This window comes from Elephas maximus, chromosome 5, assembly GCF_024166365.1.
Source record: "Elephas maximus indicus isolate mEleMax1 chromosome 5, mEleMax1 primary haplotype, whole genome shotgun sequence".
NCBI lineage: Eukaryota > Metazoa > Chordata > Mammalia > Proboscidea > Elephantidae > Elephas > Elephas maximus.
The window spans coordinates 91,498,171-91,521,421 of NC_064823.1; the positions used below are offsets into that span (position 1 = coordinate 91,498,171).

General features: G+C 37.4%; 1 protein-coding gene across 1 annotated transcript in view; it reads left to right on the forward strand.

Moving 5' to 3' along the window:
• LOC126077134 (transmembrane protease serine 11A-like) overlaps positions 1-14,895 on the forward strand; it is a 55,470-nt gene extending 40,575 nt beyond the window's left edge. Inside the window, exons 6-8 of the mRNA XM_049886166.1 lie at positions 3,011-3,270; positions 6,831-6,973; positions 14,734-14,895. Of these exons, the coding sequence (XP_049742123.1) occupies positions 3,011-3,270; positions 6,831-6,973; positions 14,734-14,895 (565 nt within the window). The remainder of the gene's footprint in view (positions 1-3,010; positions 3,271-6,830; positions 6,974-14,733) is intronic.
• Positions 14,896-23,251: the final 8,356 nt, after the last annotated feature.

The following is a 23,251-nucleotide window of genomic DNA, read 5'->3' on the forward strand; positions in this document are numbered from 1 at the left end:
AGAACCACAGCAATAGGTTTGGTATTTTTTGGTTTAGTATGTTACAAGGAGCCCTGGTGGCACAGTGTTTAAGAGCTCAGCTGCTAACCAAAAGGTTGGTAGTTTGAATCCACCAGCCATTCTTGGAAACCCTATAGGGCTGTTCTACTTTTTCCTATAGGGTCACTACGAGTCAGAATCATCTTGATGGCAACAGATTTGGGTTTTGGTTTAGTATATTACAAATATTTGGTTAAGTGCTTAAAGATTTGTTCTATGTAATTCTTGCATCCACCCTGCTCGGTAAGTCCTATTTTAACTGAGGGGGACAAGAAAATTTAAGTAACTTGCTCAAGGTCACGATGTTAGGACATGGTAGAGATGAAAACAAGCATAGTCTTCTCCGTGTCAAATCATATCTCTCAGTCTTTCAAATCCCACTATATCAGTGAGAGGGCTAGATGACTTTTTATGACTCTTCCTACCACGATATTCTTTCATGTTTCGTTATTGCAGCCTAATATTAGATTAACACTTTAAGAAACTCCATGACATGATTAATTATTTTTCAGCTAATAATATACATAATTCCGTGATACTTTTTATACACAAAGGAAACCGTGGTGGTATAGTGTGGTTAAGAGCTACAGCTACTAATCAGAAGGTTGGCAGTTCGAATCCATCAGGTGCTTCTTGGAAATACTGTGGGGCAGTTATACTCTGTCTTTTAAGGTCACTATAAGTCAAAATCAACTTGACAGCAAGAGTTTTTATATAAATGACTACCAGACCACTTTGAATTTGTGTAATTTATTTTGGGAACTAAATGACTATTTTATATTTATCACCATGAAATTTCATCTATTTGATTTGGGTCCAGGCTGAAAGTTTAAAAAGTTTATTCTTATTCTTGACTTAGCTTTTCATATTAGGTATCTCTTTTAGGCTTTGACATCAAGAAACATAAACACAAGCTGTACTAAACCGTCAGGCCACTTTTGTTTGAAAGTTCTAGAATGATCATTCTCAGTTGAGTAAACACAATTCAAGGTCTGGCCTTTGTATTTCTAGCTCAAAAAACCTGATTTATGTTAATTTCACCTACACACAATTAAGTAGAGGGAACAGCTTTTCACAAATAAAAATCACAAGATACTTATTTACAAACCAGTATTTTTGCTATATGAACAACTGTATTCACAGAACAATTTTTATTTAGCTTTTTTCATTACAGTCTTTTTGCACATCAAAATGGTGTATCGAAAAAATGTAGTTACCTTGGAAGTAAAAAATAATAATAATCCCAGCATAATTAAAATGGTCAAATTAGACTTAACTCCCACTGATGTGCTTAAATGTTTCTTTCTAGGACTAAAACTGTCATGGGGTGCCTTCAAGATGATTCCGATGCATACTTACCCTATGTGACAGAGTAGAATTGACCCACAGTTTTTTTTGGGTATAATCTTTATAGGGAGGCTTGGTGGTACAGTGGTTATAAGCTTGGCTGCTAACTAAGAGGTTGGCAGGTCCAATCCACCAGCTGCTCCTTGGATAACCCTATGGGGAAGTTCTACTCTGTCCTACCAGGTCGCTATGAGTTGGAAGCGACTCAATGGCAATGAGTTTGGGTTTGATTTGGTTTTAATCTTTATAGAAATAGATCGTCAGGTCTTTCTCCCACAGAGCCGTTGAGTGGATTTGAATTGTCCACCTTTCATTTAGCAGACAAGCGCTTAACCATTAGTGCTACCAGGGCTCCTAAGCTACCCAATAAGAAATAATTAGGCTTAGAAACAAGTACCTATGGGCAGAATCTCTCTCTTTGCTTATCTCTGATGTATCGTGCTAGTTCAGTTAGGTACTTAAGGATTTTAATATTGCTACTGATAGGTTTTGATGGGAGACAGTGTCCTATAAAGAGAAAAGCAGAGAGAACCAGGCAGACATGTGAAACAAGGCAAATAATTTAACCCATTAGGCCTTACTTTCCTCAAGTATAAAGCAAAGGCTATATTACTACATGATCTTTCTGATCCCTAAAAAAAAAAAAAAAAAATACCTTAATCCACCAGTTACTCAACCCCACAAACTACAAGTTACCTATACTTCATCATTTCTCATAGGAGTACTACAATAGTCTTCTGACAGCTTTTACCACATCCTCTTGCCCTCCAACAATCTATTCTCCAGAAAAAGCCAATGTGATTTTTTTTTTAATGTAGATGAGACTATACTACTCCCTGGCTTAAAATCATCCAGTGGATTTCTATATCATTTAGAATAAAATCTAGACCTATCAGACAGTAAAAATCTGGTCTCTGTTTGATGAGGTTGTTACTTCTCCAACTTCCTCCCCCATCATTCTTCCCTGTATGTCCTGAATTACAGCCCATCTGGTCTACATTCTTGGGAAGATTGCCTAGTAACTTGTCTCTCCAATTTTCTCACAGCTGATTCTTTACCAACCATGTCTCAGTCTAAATGTCATGTCTTCAAAAGAGATTTCCCTAACCATCTAGTCACTCTACTCCATCTGATTATGCTCAGAACATAGGTATCCAATAAATATTTGCTGAAGGGATGAATAAATGAATACTTTATGCATAGCTCGCATCATTATCTGAAGTTATTTATGTATTTGTTCATTTGTTTCGTCTTTTTTCTTCATTAGACTCTAATAATTCTATGAGCAGGGACCTTATCTTTCTTGTTTATCATTTTATCCCCAGCACTTCAAATAATGCCCCACCCATAGGTGTTCAATATATATTTGCTAAAGGGATGAATGAATGATCTTTTATGTGCCTTCCAGTTCTAAAATTCTAATATTCTGTTTTGGATTTCAGCTCTAAGATGTTGTTTGTATACATTTTAGTTTTCAAACAGTAGCAATAGATTATATTTAAAAGGTCAAAGAAAATTTTCATCATAGCCAAATAGTCCCGGGATGATATTTTCTCATTTCCTAGCCTAAATACAATTAATGTAGTGCAGTTCACATATTCTGTTAATTTCTAATCCTTTCTAGTAATGCAAAGCCACGTCAATGGACTGTTAGCTTTGGAACAACAATCAACCCTCCCTTAATGAAAAGAAATATCAAAAGAATCATTGTTCATGAGAGATACCACTCCCCAGCAAAAGAATATGACATTGCTGTTGTAGAGTTCTCTCCCAGAGTCACCTTTACTGATGACGTACGCCCAATTTGTTTGCCAGAAGCCTCTGCATCCTTTCAACCAAATTCAACTGTCTACGTCACAGGATTTGGAGAACTTTTCTATGGCGGTGGGTATCTCAAAAAAGATCACAAAGCACTAAGCCTTACTTAGAGCAATGCAGTTTAATCTGCATCAATATTATTCTGCCAGGGTGGGCTTCAAGACAGATATAAAAGAAGCAGATGTTCCCTCAGCAGCATTAAAATCTATCCCTATGTGATATTCTGTATGTAATGCCAGCTGTGCATCGGTATGTTGGCACCCTTATGATCACCTTCACCTCAGGGTCCTTGTTAGTATCTCCCCTCTCCACATGAGCCCCCTGTCCCTAACAACCCTTTTCATTTCCTCCTCCCCTTAGCTTTGATCAATAACTCATTTTCACTTTCCTAAATCACCTCACAAATTTTTCTTTTGCTCAGGTACAAACTCCAGTTGCAGCAAAATGTGCTTCAGAACTAAAAAGGTTAATTTAAGGGTGATCAGGAATAGGAATACTGTGTAAATTGCCTCTGATTACAAAGCTTTCATCAAAAAAAAAAAAAAAAAAAAAACTCCACTGCAGTCCAGTCAATTCCAATTCATAGTAACCCTACAGGACAGAGTAGAACTGCCCCATAGAGTTTCCAAGGCTGTAATCTTTAGGAAGCAAGCTGCCACATCTTTCTCCCATGGAGCAGCTGGTGGGTTCAAACCACCAACCTTTTGATTAAGCTGAGCTTAACCACTGTGGCACCAGGGCTTCTCTAAAGCTTACACACCAAAAAACCAAACCTTTGTTGCCATCAAGTCAGTTCCAACTAAGAGTGACCTTACAGGACAGAGTAGAACTATCCCATAGGGTTTCCAAGGAATGGCAGGTGAATTCAAACTGTCGATTTTTTGGTTAGCACCCAAGCTCTTAACCACTGCACCACCAGGGCTCCTAAAGCTTACATTAAAAAAAAAAAAAAATCGCCATCAGTCGATTCCAACTCATAGTGAGCCCTCTCTAAATTGATTTAACTTGTTATACTAACTTAGTCTGCTAAGAAATAACGATGATTTGATTTTTGAACACTTTTGGGCATACAAAGTCAGGTACATTCTGGATCCTATAATCTGGTCCAGGTACCTATATGTAACAATAGATTGAGGGATTCTTTAATGCTGGGCTTGAGAAGATGCAAAAGAGCTTTTTGAGAATGGCAAAATCCATTTACAGAACTCTATACAATTTATTTATATACAACAAACTATTAAAACTAAACTTTTAATTCTCAGTCTCTACTAAGAAACTAGAAATAACTTTTCACCAATGTGGCTGGCAATAGGCTTTGTGGTCTGAATTATCACTGGATGTCCCATGTGATCTTATTCCATATTAAACAAGCTAAGATACCGATTTCTTTTTTTAGGGTCATGTTACCAGTCACGTAAAATATTAACCATCGCATACGAATTCTAGGTGTGGCTGAGTAAAGCTGTAAGCCTGACACCACAATGCCTGCCCTGCTGCTGATAGGTCTTCCCTTAAGACAGGGTTTGTGTTCTCTGCTGCATAACGATGAAAGGGGCGTCTCAAATCCCCTTTGGCTTGATGGGAAGAATGAATTTCTACCAGGAGTTTGAGGCTGCCATAATATTTTGTGAGAAACGGCAGAATCTAACTGACATTTATAGAACACTCCACCCGACAACAGAAAACATATTTTTCAAACACCTATGGAACACTCGCCTAGACCTCACCCGGGTCCATAAAACAAACCTCAACAAATTTAGAAGAATTGAAATCATATAGAATATGTTCTCTAATCATACAGAATTGAATTAAAAATCAGCAATGGAAAGACAACAGGAAAGTCTCCAAATACTTAGAAATTAAACAACATCTTTTTAAATCTATAAGTCAAAGAAGTCTCAAAGAAAAAAACTTTTAAATATGTAGAACTAAATTAAGATGAAGAACAATATATCAATATACTGAGATGGAGTGACAGCAGCACAGGAAGAAAATGTAGGGCACTAAATGCATACATTAGAAAAGAAGTCTCAAATCAATGATCTAAGTTCCTCCTGCAGTAAATCAGAAGAGCAAAATAGACTCAAAGCAAGCAGAAGGGAAGAAATAATAAACAGTGGAGATGAATGAACATATAAGTCTGGTTCTTTAAAAAAAAAATCAGTAGTTGGTGAGACATGCTACTGAGCGTTCCCATAGTAGTTGAGAAAATATTCGGGGATGTCCAGACGTTCTGGGCTACACTTTTTATGACTTGGAATCAGTTTTAAGCATCTTGTTTTCTGAAAAAGTTATGAATTTACATTGTCACCTGCAATATGTAGATTGTTGGTTTTACCACACCCTTCCCAGCAGCACTGGACATAACTGGTTTTTTAACTGATAATGTAGTTGGCTATACATATTTTTTTTCAAAGAACTGAGTGACTTGAAAATTCCTTAGAGCATTTGAGTTTCACACACATTTTCTGAACACTTTTTAAAAATGTGAGCAAATATTTCTCCAGAAATAAATCCTGTGTCGGCATTCTAAAGAAATTGGTATCTGTGTTACTGTTCTAGTTCTGTGTAATGAATTACCACAAACTTAGCAGCTTCAAACAGCACTCATGTATTATCTCACAGTTTCTGTTGGTCGGCAGTATCGATGTGGCTTAGCTAGTTCCTGTTCTCAGAATCTCACAAAACTGCAATCAACGTGTTGGACAGCGTTATACATGGTTTCTTGCAGCTGTAAAATGCATGAGGGCTTGCTTCTTCAACACTAGTAGGAATATGTTTCTGAACTCAAGGGAGGCCTAAGCCCTTTTTAAAGTCAAACTGATTACAGACCTTAATTACATCTGTAAATCCCCTCACCTGTGCCATATAACATACCCTAATCAAGGAAAGCCAGATTGAAATTCATAAGTGATGCTGTGTGCAAACAGTCATATCCATCATACCCATAGATCCTTGGAGCTAGGGGTTCACATCAGAACCATGGAGTCCATCTTAGAATTCCATCTACCACAGTGTCACCTTTTCCCAGCTATTTTAACATTATGGCTTGGTATAATGAATCAATGTTTGTGCCCTTCTGAGTTTTCCACTTTAAGCGATGGTCTACCTACCACATTATTGGTTTTAGACTGAGAATCTAGTTTACAATCTGGAGCCCCAAGTTTATAATACATAAGAAGTAAAGTCATTGCCTTTAAATGGCATTATGTATGTGAAAGCTCCTCATAACACATAGAAGATAAAATCAGTGTATACAGTATTATAGGTATTTTATCAAGCCAAGGAAGAAAACTATCTAGGTATGCAAAGTTTCTGGGAATAATCTGGAATCCACAAATACAAACTTCAGAAAAATAAAAAAAGCAAATGAAATGCCTTTCTCAATAAAATAAGCCAACTGTTTTAAAGAAAATGTTTTCCATGGGAAAAAAAATTCAAATTATTTTCTTCTTTGTAGAGGTGTTTATAAAAATGTGATAAGAACAATAATTTTTATTTCAATGTGCCAGATTTAACCAGAATTTTCTTCTTTAAAGACTGCTTATATTAGCCTCACTCTGTATCATATAGATAAAGAAAAAAAAAATTTTTTCAATACTAAATTTATTTTGTTTTCCCTGAAGGGGGGCCCCAAAATGATCTCCGAGAAGCCAAATTGAAAATCATAAGTGATGCTGTGTGCAAGCAACCACATGTGTATGGGAGTGACATAAAATTTGGAATGTTTTGTGCTGGATATTTGGAAGGAATTTATGATGCCTGCAGGGTAGGTTGGGAAGAAATTATTTTGATATTATTAAGTTAAAAATTTTTATCTGTTCAGGAAATAATCTATATTCTTTATATTAGTATAAACTACAGATATAATGTCAATTCGAAAAATATCTAAGTGAATATTTTAAATGTTTTAAGTAAAATTAAATAAGCAAAGAGTGCCTTTGATGCTCTCAAACTAACCAACAAAACTAAAATATCTTAATAACCAGAAATACAAAGATTAATTAGGCAAGTCTCTTTCCTCAAGGGCTTGTATTCTAGCAAGGAAGCAATCATATACAATGAACTGTGATGAAAGGTTATAACTTATATAATGGAGAGAAAATATTTTTTCCTCAAAGGGAACAAATTTGGAACAACTCTCAAAGAGATGATATTTAAATGAGGCCTTCAAGGATAACAGCATTTATCTTTTTAGAGAATCATAAAAGAAAGTTTTAGAAAAGAGAAGCAGCGTAGCCAAAATTATGAAATTACAATTCACATTTGAGGGAACTTCAAGTAATCTGTTGTGTCTCAAGTATAAGGCACATGGGAGGTGAGAGAACTGGTTAATGCTGAGGAAGGGGGTGCCCCATCTGTCGTTCCCAACAGAAGTATAAAGTGCGTTCCTCCCTGGAGGAACCTGCTTTTTAACTTGAGATTTTTGAAAACTCTAAGGTGGTGACTCTAACAGTGAAGTGATGGGAATGGCATTGATATCAGGCAACAGAAAGCCCTGCCCAGACTCCCACAAATTATACAACATGGACAACCACTATCAGAAAAGGAGCATGGAGTTTTGTAGCACAATTGGCTGTACAAGCCCAGGAGAATGTGTTACACGTTTAGCTTTAGCTGCCAAGAGCATGTAAGGAGCAGGGCTTCAACCAGTTCATTTCAGTTCAAGCCCTGCTGAAAATTTGCATTTCTACCCCAGATATACTGAATCGAGTCTACATTTTAACAAGATCTCTAAGCAATGCTTATGTATATATTCTTATGTATATATCCTTATATATAAGAATTACCTGGGGACCTTGCTCCACCTTGGGAGTCTTCCTCCAATCCCGATGCCTCCTTCTTCTTTATATAATCCAGCTTCTCAGAATATTTGCTCAGCATACAGACTGAAAAAGTATGGTGAAAGGATAACAACCCTGACGCACACCTTCCCTGATTTTAAACCACAAAGTATCCCCTTGTTCTGTTCAAACGGCTGCCCCTTGGTCTATGTACAGGCTCCTCAAGAGTATAATTAAATGTTCTGAGATTCTCATTCTTCAAAATGTTATCCATAATTTGTTATGATCCACACAGTCAAATGCCTTTGCATAGTCAATAAAACACAGGTAAACATCTTTCTGATATTCTCTGCTTTCAGCCAAGATCCATCTGATATCAGCAATGATATCCCTCATTCTACATCCTCTTCTGAATCCAGCTTGAATTTCTGGCAGTTCCTGTCAATGTACTGCTGCAACCATTTTTGAATTATCTTCAGTAAAATTTTATTCGTGTGTGATAGTAACGATATTGTGCGATAAATTCTGCATTCTGCTGGGTCACCTTTCTTTAAAATGGGCACAAATATGGATCTCTTTCAGTCAGTTGACCAGGTAGCTGTCTTTGAAATTTCATGGCATAGACAAGTGAGTGCTTCCAGCATTGCATCCATTTGTTGAAACATCTCAACTGGTATTCCATTAATTCCTGGAGATTTGTTTTTCACCAATACCTTCAGTGAAGCTTGGACTTCTTCCTTCCATACCATTGTGCTCAATACCATTCACCAAGGCCATTGGTTCTTGATCATATGCTATCTCTTGAGATGGTTTACATCAACCAGTTCTTTTTGGTACAGTTACTCTGTGTATTCCTTCCATCTTCTTTTGATGCTTCTGTATCCTTCGATATTTTGCCCATAAAATCCTTCAATATTGCAACTTGAGGCTTGAATTGTCACTTCAGTTCTTTCAACTTGAGAAATGCCTAGTGTATTCTTCTCTTTTTGTTTTCTAACTCCAGGTCTGTGTACATTTCATTGCAATATTTTACTTTGTCTTCTCGAGCCACCGTTTGAAATCTTCTGCTCTTTTACTTCATCATTTCTTCCATTTACTTTAGCTACTCTACATTCAAGAGCAAGTTTCAGAGTCTCTTCTAACATTTTGTTTTGGACTTTTCTTTCTTTCCTGTTTTTTTAATGACCTTTTGCTTTCTTGTTGTATGATGTCCTCGATGTCACCCCACAACTCGTCTGGTCTCAGTAGTTAGTGTTCAATGCATCAAAACTATTCTTTAGATGGTCTCTGAATTCAGGTAAGATGTATTCAAGGTTGTACTTTGTCCTCATAGTCTTTTTTTAATTTTCTTCAGCTTCAATTTGAACTTGCATATGAGCAAAAGATGGTCTGTTCCATAGTTGGCTCACAGCCTCATTCTGACTGATGATGTTGAGCTTTTCCAGTTTCTCTTTCCACAGATGTAGTCAATTTGATTCCTGTGTATTTCATCGGCCAGGTCCACAGGTCACCATTTCTGTTGTTAAAAAAAGGCATTTTCCAATGAATAGGTCATTGGTCTTGCTAAAATTCTATCATGTGATCTCTGGTGTCATTTCTATCTATCACCAAGGCCATATTTTCCAACTACCGATCCTTCTTTGTTTCCAACTTTTGCATTCCAATCACCAGTAATTATCAGTGCATCTGGATTGCATGTTTGATTAATTTCAGACTGCAGAAGTTGGTAAAAATCTTCAATTTTTTTTTCATCTTTGGCATTACTGTGTAAATTTGAATAGTAGTCATATTAATTGGTCTTCCTTGTATCATCCTATCAATGATAGTGCCGTACGTACTTCAGGAGAGATCTTGAAATGCTCTTTTTGATGATGAATGTGATGCCATTTCTCTTTAATCTATCATTCCCGGCATAGTAGACCATACAATTGTCTGATTCAAAATGGCCAATACCAGTTCATTCCAGTTCACTAATGCCTGGGATATCGATCTTTATGCGCTCCATTTCATTTTTGATGAGTTCCAAGTTTCCTAGATTCATACTTCTTACATTCCACATTCCAGTTATTAATGAGTATTTTCAGCTGTTTCTTCTCATTTTGAGTTGTGCCACATCAGCAAATGACGGTCCCAAATTCTTTACTCCATTCACATCAGTAATGTTGACTCTTCTTTAAGGAGGCAGCTCTTCTCCCATCATATTTTGAGTGCCTTCCAACCTGAAGAGCTCATCTTCTGGCACTATATCAGACAATATCCTGCTGCTATCCATAAGGTTTTCAAGGGCCAATTTTTTTTTTTTTTTTTATCGCCAGGTCTCTTCCTAGTCTGTCTTAATCCAGAAGCTCTGCTGAAATCTGTCCACCGTGGGTGACCCTGCTGGTATTTGCAATACCAGTGGCATAGCTTCCAGCATCACAGCAACACATAAGCCACCACAGTATGACAAACTAACAGATGGATGGTGGTGATTCCCCTTCTGTTTCTAGTTCAGTCAAGAGTTTGAGGAAAGAAAATACCTACAGGTAGCTCCCTCACTAACAGGATTGCATTTGACATAATTTCAGGAAACAGTAAGTTCATTTTTTATCAACTTGTAGAAAACAAAACAAAAAAAAAAATTTTGTTTTCTACTTTGTTTCTGGAAGACTCATAATTTAAACATAAAGTGTAGTAAATTAGTTCAAACTTGTCCCTAGTCATTATTTTGCTCATTTTAAGTCTCTTTACTTACTCAAAAGATGTTAAGTGTCTTACTTTGTGCCATGTACTCTGACGAGTGCTAGAGATAAAATCATGAGCAAAAACATGATTTCATGGAACTTATTTTCTAGTGGGCAAGACATATATTAATCAAATATTTATACCAATGGAGAAAAACAGAAAAAGACTACTTGGAATAAAAAAAATCATGGTTCTATAAGTATATATGTGTGATGAACATAACTAGCAGGGACGAAGTTGGGGTGGGGCAGTGGCTGAAGGTGAATGAGAACTTAAAACAAGAGTAGGACTTAACCAGGAGATAGGGGGCAGGGGGACGTTGCCCAAAAAGAAATATCAAATGTGAAGGTCCTATGATGCATGGAGCATGGAGAAATCTGGGGACTGAAAGAAGACCATGTGGTGGCAGATAGAATGTAAGAAATCCAATGGTACAGGCAGGAGAGTTTGTGAAAGGCCAGGCTATTGCCTAATTATTTTGCCTTTTATCCTAAGAGCAATGGAAAGCCACCAAAAAGTTTTAATCGAGGAATTTGTATTAAATTAGTTAATATGTATAAAGCTGTCAAAACACTGCCTGGCTTACAGTGAGCACCATAAAACAAAACCTGTTGCCATCGAGTTGATTCCAGCTCATAGCAACCGTATAGTAAATGCTTATTAAATTATATTAGTTAAATTGTTGTTGTTAGCAGCCAACAAGTAGGCCCTCCACTCATAGTAACCCCATTTGTGACAAAGTAGAACTGCTCCATAGGGTTTTCTTGTAATCTTTATGGAAGCAGATCGCCAGACCATTTCTTCTGCAGAGCTGCTGGGTGGGTTTGAACTACTAACCTCTAGGTTAACAGCTGATTGCAAACCCCTAGCACCACCCAGGCTCCTTTAGTTACATTCAAGGGCTGATATAACCAGATTTGAATATTGCAAAGATCATTCTGGCCACAGTAAGGAGACTATTTTGGAGAAGGGCCACTGTGAATCAATTCACATTTATTGCAGAAATCCAGGTGTAATTGCTGGTCATTTGGACAAAGAAAATGGCATGGAGATAGAGACAAATACAGTATTTAAGAGGTAAAATTGACAGAATGAAGTGATGCATTCTATATAAGTGAAGAGAAGAGGAGCAAAGCATAACACCTAAATTTTTGCCTTGAGAAATGGGTGGAGTGTGAGTTAGGAAAGAGAGGGAACGGTATGGATCTGGGGTGGGGGGAGGGGGAGATCATGAGTCCAGTGTCAGCCATGTCGACTTTGAGGTGTTTTTGAGACATCCACATGGAGATGTTGCTGGACATCTGCCCACAGCACTCCCCTATCTAGAATGCCATCTGTTCTCCTATCTATTTATTGTTCAAGTCTCAGTCCCATCTTCTCTGCCTCCAACATTTTGTGTTATTAGCAGGGCCATTAATTTGGCACTGGAGCACACACAGTTTTGTATTATTATGCAACTGGGGTTAGTTGTGAATCTGTGCCCTACCTCTTCATACGTATAATAAGGACCTTGGAGGCATAGGCTCTGCCTTATTTATCTTTGTTCCTTCTTGCATAGCTTCTTGCTCATAGAATTTTTCTTGAGTAATAGATTACTAAAGAAGAAATGAGAATTAGTGAAAAACAAAAAAAGAAGGAAGCCGAGGAACATTCTTCGCGCTATCATTCATCTAAACGTGTGCTTTAAAAGTGTCCTACACATGATCTGCAACAGAATCAACTGGACACTTATTAAAATTGCAGATCCTGGGTCCCACCTGGGGACCTACAGATTCTTTAGAAATAGAGACCCAGTGATCTGCATTTAAGAAGTTTTCCAACTGATTTTTACCGGCATTGAAGTTTAAGAAAAACATAAATCCTATGTCACTTATAAAATCCGAGGATGCCCATGATAATGTAACTATCTTTTCTGAATTATAGATAGCCCAATATCTTTTTAATACTCTGTATGGGATCCTGTATAATTTTACCTCTCTGTCCCCACTTCCTTAAATTGCGTGAGTTGTTTCTTATTACATGTAATACATTCTGTTATATCTTTAATTAGTTTTAATTTTGAGGTTTTTTTTTTTTAAACCTACTTTCTAACTGAAGGAAATGAAGAAAAGATCATATTCTGGATAATTCTAATCTGATCTAATCAGCATCACATCTACTGGAAAACTGTAATAAACAACACTCTAAAGGGAGGCAGAAACTGACCTTCTTTTATTGCTAAACAGATGACGATCAAGAAACCATGCTGCTACTACTAGAGAACTCTTAAAGGAAAATCCATTTCCAGAGCACGGACTAGGTCTGTGACATGACTAAACAGTGTTTCTATACAGTGCAGTAATCGTGGATGTTCATGATGAAAGCCCCAAGGCAGGGCAAAACCTTGCTAGGCCTTCTGAATAGATAAAGAAAGATTAAATTATCTTTAACATTGTACGACTATCAAGTGAATTTTAATGTGTTCTAATTTGGGCAGTAGACAAAGGGTCAGACTTCTTGCCTTCTCTTCTCTAACCTACCAGCTCCTTGGATATGATTTTAAACTCATCTGACTTTCTGGGTTTCTTCTTTCCACATCTGTAAAATACGTAGATTGGAACATACACCTGTACAACAAACATGCACAGAGCCTCCAATATGGTCTCTAACACCTTACTGTAGAATCAATCAAAGAAGAAGAGTCAGACCTGGGATATAGAAATAAGGTAATATTTTTAAAATCCAATAGAAGAATTAGAAAATAAGGAAATCTCTCTTGAAGAACAAAAAGGCAAAGAGAAGAATAATAACAAGAAATGTTAAGAAAATTCAAGAGTAAACTCAGGAGGTCCAACATCAGATGAATAGGAGTTCCAAAAACAGAAGACATGGGAGTAAATCATTAAAGAATAAAAGAACATGCTTAGTTCTGAAGCACACGTGTTTTCTATTGAAAGGGCCCAACTAGTACCGGGCACAATAGATTCCTCTCCAAGGCACACTGTTATAAAATGTCAGAACACTAGGGATAACGAAGACAACCTGGAAACTTCAAATGAAGAGTCATCTGAACTCACATAGAGCTTCTGAACAGTAATGCTAGAAGCTAGAAGACATCGGAAAATGCTTTCAAAATTCAGATGGAAAATTATTTCAATATAAACTCCTTCCCAAGTAAACTAATCAAGTGTGAGGATAGAATAAAGGCATTTTAGACATGCAATGGCTCAAAAACTGTACCTCCTGTACCCTCTTTCTTATGAAACCACTGGAGATGGTACCTCAGCAAAATGAGGGAGTAAATCAAGAAAGAGGGAGACATGGAATCAAAAATATTATGGATATAACACAAGAGAATGGTGAAGAAACATTTAGAATTACAGTTCTGCACCAAACTTAGACAGTAACCAGTTCAATTTAGAGCAGACAAAAGGGGAAGAATGTGTGTGCGTGCCTGTCTGTGTGTATCTGTGTGTGCGTGCGTGCGTGTGTGTGTGTGCGTGCACGTGCATGCGTAGAGGGAAGAGGGGTTGGGGAGGTGAGGACAGGAAGGTCTTCAGAGGAGTAAAAGAACTGACAAGTTACCTGATGTTCTTGAGCATCAGTAAAAATTGGTAGGCCCTGGTAGATCTTTCGGAGCATTCAACATTTGCCATTAGACCCGTAGAAAACTAGACAAATGGGGTAAAAAAAAAGAAAAAAATCTGTTATTAATTCTAGGAAATTAGAGTTTGTCCATGAAAGGTAATATAATCAAAATATGTTACTTGACTCATCAGCGAATGTTTACAAAGTGATATTAATGTAAACACTGATTATTAAGTTAACCAAAAATGAAGATACTATAAATGTAAAGACGTGGTGAAGGAAAGTTACAAGGAGGTTAAGGGTCTTTATAACTTTTTGATATACATGTTTCAATTAATTATTCTATGATTGGGAATATGAATATACTGTCTACTAATAAAATATATAGTTAATCAGAATATCTTAAATAACAAAATTTATATTTAGCTAATTTTCTTTATTTTTTAATTATCAGGGTGATTCTGGAGGACCTTTAGTTGCAAAGGATCTTAAAGACACCTGGTATCTCATTGGAATTGTGAGCTGGGGAGATAACTGTGGACAAAAGAACAAACCTGGAGTCTACACAAAAGTGACTTATTACCGAGAGTGGATTGCTTCAAAAACGGGTCTCTAATTCACCATATAAGTTAAAGAGAGTTGTATGCAGGTCATACACATATAATAATTCAAATATTTGGTGAATATAGTACAATAAAGTATACTACAAGAGATTAAATGAATGGACCTAGCAACACTTGACACATGACACGACTTATTTTAAAAGTACTTTAATCAACCAATAACCTGTAGTCAATGCACAGGGGAGCCCTGGTGACGCAGTCGTTAAGAGCTTGGCTGTTAACCAAACAGCCAGCAGTATGGGGAGTTTTCATTTGTAAAATAGTTTAGACTGACTTGGCAAATACAGTAGAGATACTCCATGCTTCATATCTTGCAAGCTGGAGTATAAATGAGGAGTTTTACATATTTATTAGGATAACCAGTGAGATTTTGAGTGTCTTTATCAGGGGTGTTCCTTTAAGTGAGAAATTTTTTAAAATTATTTTTGCAAAGAGTTCAGGAACCCCTTATAAAAATTCTTCTCATTTCTCTAGAACTCTCAAATACATCTTTCCCTTATTCTTCTAGATGTTCCAAAGGGATTTTTCCACCATAAGAAATAAATATGCTACTTCTAGACTCACTTAAGGGACACTCATAAAAGAAAGTTATATCTAGAAAACATCAGTGATAAATCAAGCCAGAGATCTTCTAACCTTTTTCAGTTATGACACCTCTCTCATTGTGTTTTTTTTTTTTTTTTTTTTGGTGATTTTCAACACACACACACACACATTTACATATCCCTACCCTACAATATACCCAGACAAAGCATGATTGGTGGATGAGTGTATGATGAATTAATAAAATAAAATAAAAAATTTTTTAAGAAAAAATTTGGGGAAGGTGATGATACCTCATGAGCAGTGCCAAAACAACGGCACAAGAATGGCATTTTACAGACGCATTTACAGACCACCACACCAAAGAAAAACCATTGCCATGGAGTGGATCTTGACTCATAGTGACCTTTTAAGACAGAGTAGAACTGCCCCATAGGATTTCCAATGCTGTAAATCCTTACAGAAGCAGACTGCCACGTCTTTCTTCTACAGAGCAGCTGGTGGGTTTGAACCACTTAGCACTTTAAACACTACACCACCGGGGCTCCTTGTTTAGATTACCAGGGATAATTTTATACATTATTTTTTTAAGGCTAAATGCCTTAAAAAGTTGACTGAGGGTTTATAAAAACACTAAGAGAACAAAGAACATTGTCTTTCTCCATGGGAAAAAAAAACAAAACAAAACTTTTATTCCCTTGTATTGAACAGTCAATTACTCCCTAAGGTTTGTGTCAGTAGTCTGACTGTTATAGTCATGAAATACTAGTTTAATTTTTTTTTCTAAAGATATAAATTCTGAACACCTACCACACAGAATGCACTGAGCAAAGTGTACCTCGTGAACAAAGTGAAGCCATTAGGAGAGCCAGGCTCATGCATCCCATGACACAATTAAATGATAGCTTTGTGGAAGCTGTTACTGTGCTTGACAATGCTGGATAAATGTCAGAGTTGAAGGCTGGGGTTTCTTGTACACACCGTAGTCCAAATATAAGCTAAACCATTGGCATAATGGAGCTACTTCAGAATTACTTTCCTCCACATAGTGCAATTGAGGAGGCAAGAAAATAGTCCTAAAATAATCTAAAAGAGATTTACAATTCATTCCAAAAAACTGATCTGTACTTTAGATTCAAAATTTTTAGATTTAAAAGAGGCTGCACAAGTGATATAGTTCAACGCACTTAGGTTATGGATAAGAGAACTGAAGCCAAGAAACTTAAATGATTTGATGAAGCTACCTAAGTAGTTAGTAGCCCCAATGGGCCTAGGATCTAATTTCCAATCTGCATGCCCTCTTCCTTTATCATTATATAATATCTTTGTCTTCATTATATTTATTAAATCATCAGATCTATAAAAATTTCAGTGAGTGCTAATGAATCTGTTTAAAATTAGGAAATTCTTAAGAACAGGATTTTAAGTGATGTGATTTAATCAGGCAGCTGGCTGCCAAGTCTCTGCACTTACTTCAAAACAAAGTTGCTTTTTCATACACGTAATTATACATAGGCATATAAAATATTCTGTATTATGGCGGTAAGATATAATTCTGACTTTTAATGTTAAGATTCAGGAAATGATCTTAGAGTTATAAACTTTATATGTCTAAACTGTTTAGTACAGTATTTTATTCTGAGCCACATATATGCAAAGATTGATGTAATACCACTATAAATCTAATAACACAGTTGGTGTTCAGTGCATAGCACAAATAATATCACTGAGTTTATGTTTATAAGTAGTATGAATTTTTCAACTGTTTTAAGAATTCCATTTCCTTCAAATAACAAGTTTGGGTCACTTGAAGTAGGTTTTCTCCACCTTGGCACTGTTCACATTTCTGGCTGGATAATTCTTGGCTGAAGGGCTGTCCTGTGCATTGTGGGATTTTTTAGCAGCATCTCTGGCCTCTATCTACTAAACGCCTGTAGCACATCCTTTTGTTCCAAATTGTGACAAACAAAAATGTCTCCAGACATTGCCAAATGTCTCCTAGAGGGTAAAATTGCCCCCTAGTTTAGAACCACTTTTCTGAAAGCATTTGATCATTTTTCAGAAATGCGAGAGACAGTTCAAAGGTTGTTTATTCAAGATACATAGTCTCCTGGTAAAGTTGAATATGCATTATCATGCTCCTAAAAGAAATAGCAGAATAAATGACTGGTGAGTCAGTAAGTGACAATTTCAAATACAGATTTATCTTCCTACACAAAATGCTGAAAGGTCTCCTTACAGACTCCTGCCTAAACTAGAGTATACTTATAGACCACCATTAACTATCATTGTGAAGACAGGTTTTGTAAATACACCCTTCAGACAGAGTTTCTCTCTCTTGACACAATACACAGGAATATATTTTAAATCACAGCTCTATACATTTTTATACATACATATTAAAAATTGAAACAGACATTTCATTAAAAAATACCTTTTCTAAGTGCAATAGAATCTGATTTATTCTATTCTATTTGGTCCTATTCTATTCTATTTTTTTAAAGACTAGTCACACCAACTAATGGGTCATGCTATGGAATAATCATCCATTATAATAACACCGTATTGTTATTATGTCACCTTCTTCTACTGCTCTGCCCACCTTCAAACTCTTCCTACTCTATCCATCTAGCAAATGACAGCCAGATTATAATGATTCAATGATAATATTGTCTGGCTTTTCAATCTTCATTGGCTTTCACTTTGCCTGACAGAGTTCCATTTCACCATAGCGTTTAAGGCACTTTACAATATATAAACAAGTAATAGAACTTCTCTTTTGTTTATTCTCAGTGCTTCTGTAACATTGGATGTTACTCTCTACTTCCTGAACATACCTCCCCCTTTGATCATTAAAAAAAAAAAAAAAAAAATCATACTGTTCTCTTTATCCTAAGAGATCTAGCTCAAACACTACCTCTGCTGAGAAGACTCTCCTGATTGTCCCAGAAAAAAGCACTCTCCATTCAAAATCTCTTTGAATGTTTTTGTTCCTCCATTAAAGTACTCCTCATACTTTACTCTGAGCTGTAGTTTTTACAGACCCATATTATCTCTTAAAATATTTTAAGTTCCATAGGGCTGAAAACTATGTATTATTTATTTTTTCATCTCCCAGAGTATTTAGAACAATATTCTGTTTATGTTTTAAATAAATGATTAGAGAAAAAATAAATTAATGGAGGCTAATTGCAATTCCTATAAGGTCAAGAAACTTCAGCTTCCAGGTGTTGATCACTTCTCCCAAGTCACTGTGCTTTACACTGCTTATACTGGTCCGACTTTGCATATTTTTGGACTTCCTGAAAGACCTTCTCTCTGCCTATACCAGAAGTAACCAAAATAAAAGCAGGCCCTCCTTGTATGATACTCACCTTCCAGGAGCCACTCTAACTCATAATCTCTCCCACATTCCCTTAAATGAGCATATCAAAAACCCACAGACATATTTGGAAATAAGGCCGAAAAGCAAATCACTGCCTTGCAGCACTTCTCATTCCCTGCTTTGTTTTTATTTGATCTACCTATGTTGTCCTTTCTTTCTCTTTCTCCATGGACTTCACACATCTGAGAGCCTCCAAGCAGCAGTGCTAGATTAAAAAAAAAAAAAAAATAGCCATGATAATCTCCTTCTTCCTCCTCCTCTTCTTCTTCCTTTTCTCCTCTGCCTCTTCTTTGTCTTCTTTTTTTTTGAAGGTGCACCTTTATTTTATTTTTATTTTTTGAGGGCAAATGTATTTTCTTTGGAGAAGTACAGATTGAGCAGGTAGGTCATTTATCTCAACAGAGATAAAACAAAACCATATGTAGTGTCTCCTTTTTAAAAGCTTACAGAAATAAAAGGATTTGAATTTCAGAAAAAGAAAATATTTGGCTCATAGATTTTAGTTATCCATATTATACTGTCCTCTCATTACCATTAGTAATCAAGATTTAACTAGTAAACTAACTTTTTAAACTACTTTCCTGTTTTCTAAGCTCAGGAACACCTACTATACCAAACCAAACTAGTTTCTGTCTAATCGATCCCAACTCATGGCGACCCCATGTGTGCAGAGCAGAACTGCACCCCGTAGGGTTTTCAAGGCCGTGACATTTAGGAGTTAAAGACACTATCTCAGTGTTATCCATTGAAAGATCCAAACATGTCTGCCAGATTTCTGAGGTGTAAGGATTGCTATCATAGCATTTCCCTCCATCCTGTCATTTCTCAGAAGACAAAAGTAAGAATTAGCCAAGAATCTCTTCAGATACTTGGGCTCTCTGCCACAGATTAATGTTACTGGGATACGGAGGTGTAAGCTGGAGGAGGGTCTTTGTGAACTGGGCACAGAGACAGCTGTGGAAGAAAGGATAGCCGTCAATAGAGGGGGCAATTGAAGCTAAAAGTTATTAAGTTAATATTAACAGCTTCTATCACCTCAAAGGGGCCCATCCATCAGAACTCTAGACCCTGCCACTGTTCACAAGTGCAATCAGAAAGTATATCCTACTCAATGTCTTCTATAGGAATGCTGCACAGTCAACATATTCTTTGCACCTGATCTTGGTATCCCAGAGACTTCAGTGTGGCCTATAGATTTCCCAGGTGCTAAAAAGTTACCAGAGTATCAGAGGCCCCTGGAGATATGGAGGAATAGAGAGGCTGCAAGAAGAAGTGTTCTGGACTAAGGAACACAGGGAGTTAGTATAAGGGAATATAAGTATAAGTTAGCATAAGGGAGACTTTTTATCAATGAGTATGGGCAGAGAAAATGAACTAAAATTATATTTCTTAAATACTTTTCAATACTACAATATCCAGTAGCATAAAATTCTGTGGAAACTTATCTCATTGACAAAAGTGATGGTGACAGACACATCAGGAGGCGGAGCCAAGATGGCGGACTAGGCAGACGCTACCTCGGATCCCTCTTACAACAAAGACACGGAAAAACAAGTGAATCGATCACATACATAACAATCTACGAACCCTGAACAACAAACACAGATTTAGAGACGGAGAACGAACTAATACGGGGAAGCAGCGATTGTTTCCAGAGCCTGGAGCCAGCATACCAGTCAGGTACGGCACAAGCACAGAGACCTGCTCCACCCCCCTGAACTAACCCCGGGAGGGGGACTAGCCGGTTCCACGGGCGGCGTGGGACGCAGCCGTTAGGAGAAGTCCCCGGGAGGCAGTGACTGATCTTGGAGCAGAAAGACCAGCACCCGAGCCGGGGAACCGTCCCACAGAGATTTGGACTGCACGCAGGTACGCCATAAACACGGAGAGTTGCTCCACCCCCTGAACTAACCCCGGGAAGGTGACCATCCGGGTCGCGCGGGCGGCGTGGGACGCAGCCGGTAGGAGAAGTCCCCGGGAGGCAGCGACTGGTATTGGAGCGGGGAGAACAGCGTTCCAGCAGGGACACTCGGTCGCGGCACAAGCACGGGGAGCTACTCCACCCATCTGAACTAACCCCGGGAGGGGGCCCACCTGGTTCACGGAGGCGGCACGGCCACGCGGCTGGAGGGACGAGAAGTCCCCGGGAGGCAGCGACTGATTTTGGAGTCGAGAGTGCACCGTCCCAGTAGGGGAGCCTTGACGCTGGGCGTGGGGCTGGAAGTGGAGGATCTGACCGTGACTCCAGCGGGCCAGACCCCCCGGGGGCAATCTCCACACAGACAGCACACATAGGCGACGCGCCCGCGGGAATCTCAGATATAATAGTCTTTCCAAGCAAGACAAGCAACTCTGGCTATATTCTGAGGTGCTACTCTCCTATCTCTCTGTTCCCTCCCCCACCCTCCCCAGGCGGCTTCATTAACATCTGAATAGCCTGAGCCAGAGGGAGAACTCTGATAGGGATCTGACTGCAGTTTTTTTTTAGCGGATTTTCTGGAAAAACTAGTTTCCCAGTGATGGCTCGGAGACAACAATCCATATCAAACCACTTAAAGAAGCAGACCGTGACAGCTTCTCCAACTCCCCAAACAAAAGAATCAAAATCTTTCCCAAATGAAGATACAATTTTGGAATTATCAGATACAGAATATAAAAAACTAATTTACAGAATGCTTAATGATATCACAAATGAAATCAGGATATCTGCAGAAAAAGCCAAGGAACACACTGATAAAACTGTTGAAGAACTCAAAAAGATTATTCAAGAACATACTGGAAAAATTAATAAGTTGCAAGAATCCATAGAGAGACAACATGTAGAAATCCAAAAGATTAACAATAAAATAACAGAATTAGACAACACACTAGGAAGTCAGAGGAGCAGACTCGAGCAATTAGAATGCAGACTGGGACATCTGGAGGACCAGGGAATCAACACCAACATAGCTGAAAAAAAATCAGATAAAAGAATTAAAAAAAATGAAGAAACCCTAAGAATTATGTGGGACTCTATCAAGAAGGATAACCTGCGGGTGATTGGAGTCCCAGAACAGGGAGGGGGGACAGAAAACACAGAGAAAATAGTCGAAGAACTTCTGACAGAAAACTTCCCTGACATCATGAAAGACGAAAGGATATCTATCCAAGATGCTCATCGAACCCCATTTAAGATTGATCCAAAAAGAAAAACACCAAGACATATTATCATCAAACTCACCAAAACCAAAGATAAACAGAAAATTTTAAAAGCAGCCAGGGAGAAAAGAAAGGTTTCCTTCAAGGGAGAATCAATAAGAATATGTTCTGACTACTCAGCAGAAACCATGCAGGCAAGAAGGGAATGGGACGACATATACAGAACACTGAAGGAGAAGAACTGCCAACCAAGGATCATATATCCAGCAAAACTCTCTCTGAAATATGAAGGCGAAATTAAGATATTTACAGACAAACACAAGTTTAGAGAATTTGCAAAAACCAAACCAAAGCTACAAGAAATACTAAAGGATATTGTTTGGTCAGAGAACCAATAATATCAGATATCAGCACAACACAAGGTCACAAAACAGAACGTCCTGATATCAACTCAAATAGGGAAATCACAAAAACAAACAAATTAAGATTAATTAAAAAAAAATACACATAACAGGGAATCATGGAAGTCAATAGGTAAAAGATCACAATAATCAAAAAGAGGGACTAAATACAGGAGGCATTGAACTGCCATATGGAGAGTGATACAAGGCGATATAGAACAATACAAGTTAGGTTTTTACTTAGAAAAATAGGGGTATATAATGAGGTAACCACAAAAAGGTATAACAACTCTATAACTCAAGACAAAAACCAAGAAAAACGTAACGACTCAACTAACATAAAGTCAAACTCTATGAAAGTGAGGATCTCACAATTTACTAAGAAAAACGCCTCAGCACAAAAAAGTATGTGGAAAAATGAAATTGTCAACAACACACATAAAAAGGCATCAAAATGACAGCACTAAAAACTTATTTATCTATAATTACCCTGAATGTAAATGGACTAAACGCACCAATAAAGAGACAGAGAGTCACAGACTGGATAAAGAAACACGATCCATCTATATGCTGCCTACAAGAGACACACCTTAGACTTAGAGACACAAACAAACTAAAACTCAAAGGATGGAAAAAAGTATATCAAGCAAACAATAAGCAAAAAAGAAGAGGAGTAGCAATATTAATTTCTGACAAAATAGACTTTAGACTTAAATCCACCACAAAGGATAAAGAAGGACACTATATAATGATAAAAGGGACAATTGATCAGGAAGACATAACCATATTAAATATTTACGCACCCAATGACAGGGCTGCAAGATATATAAATCAAATTTTAACAGAACTGAAAAGCGAGATAGATACCTCCACAATTATAGT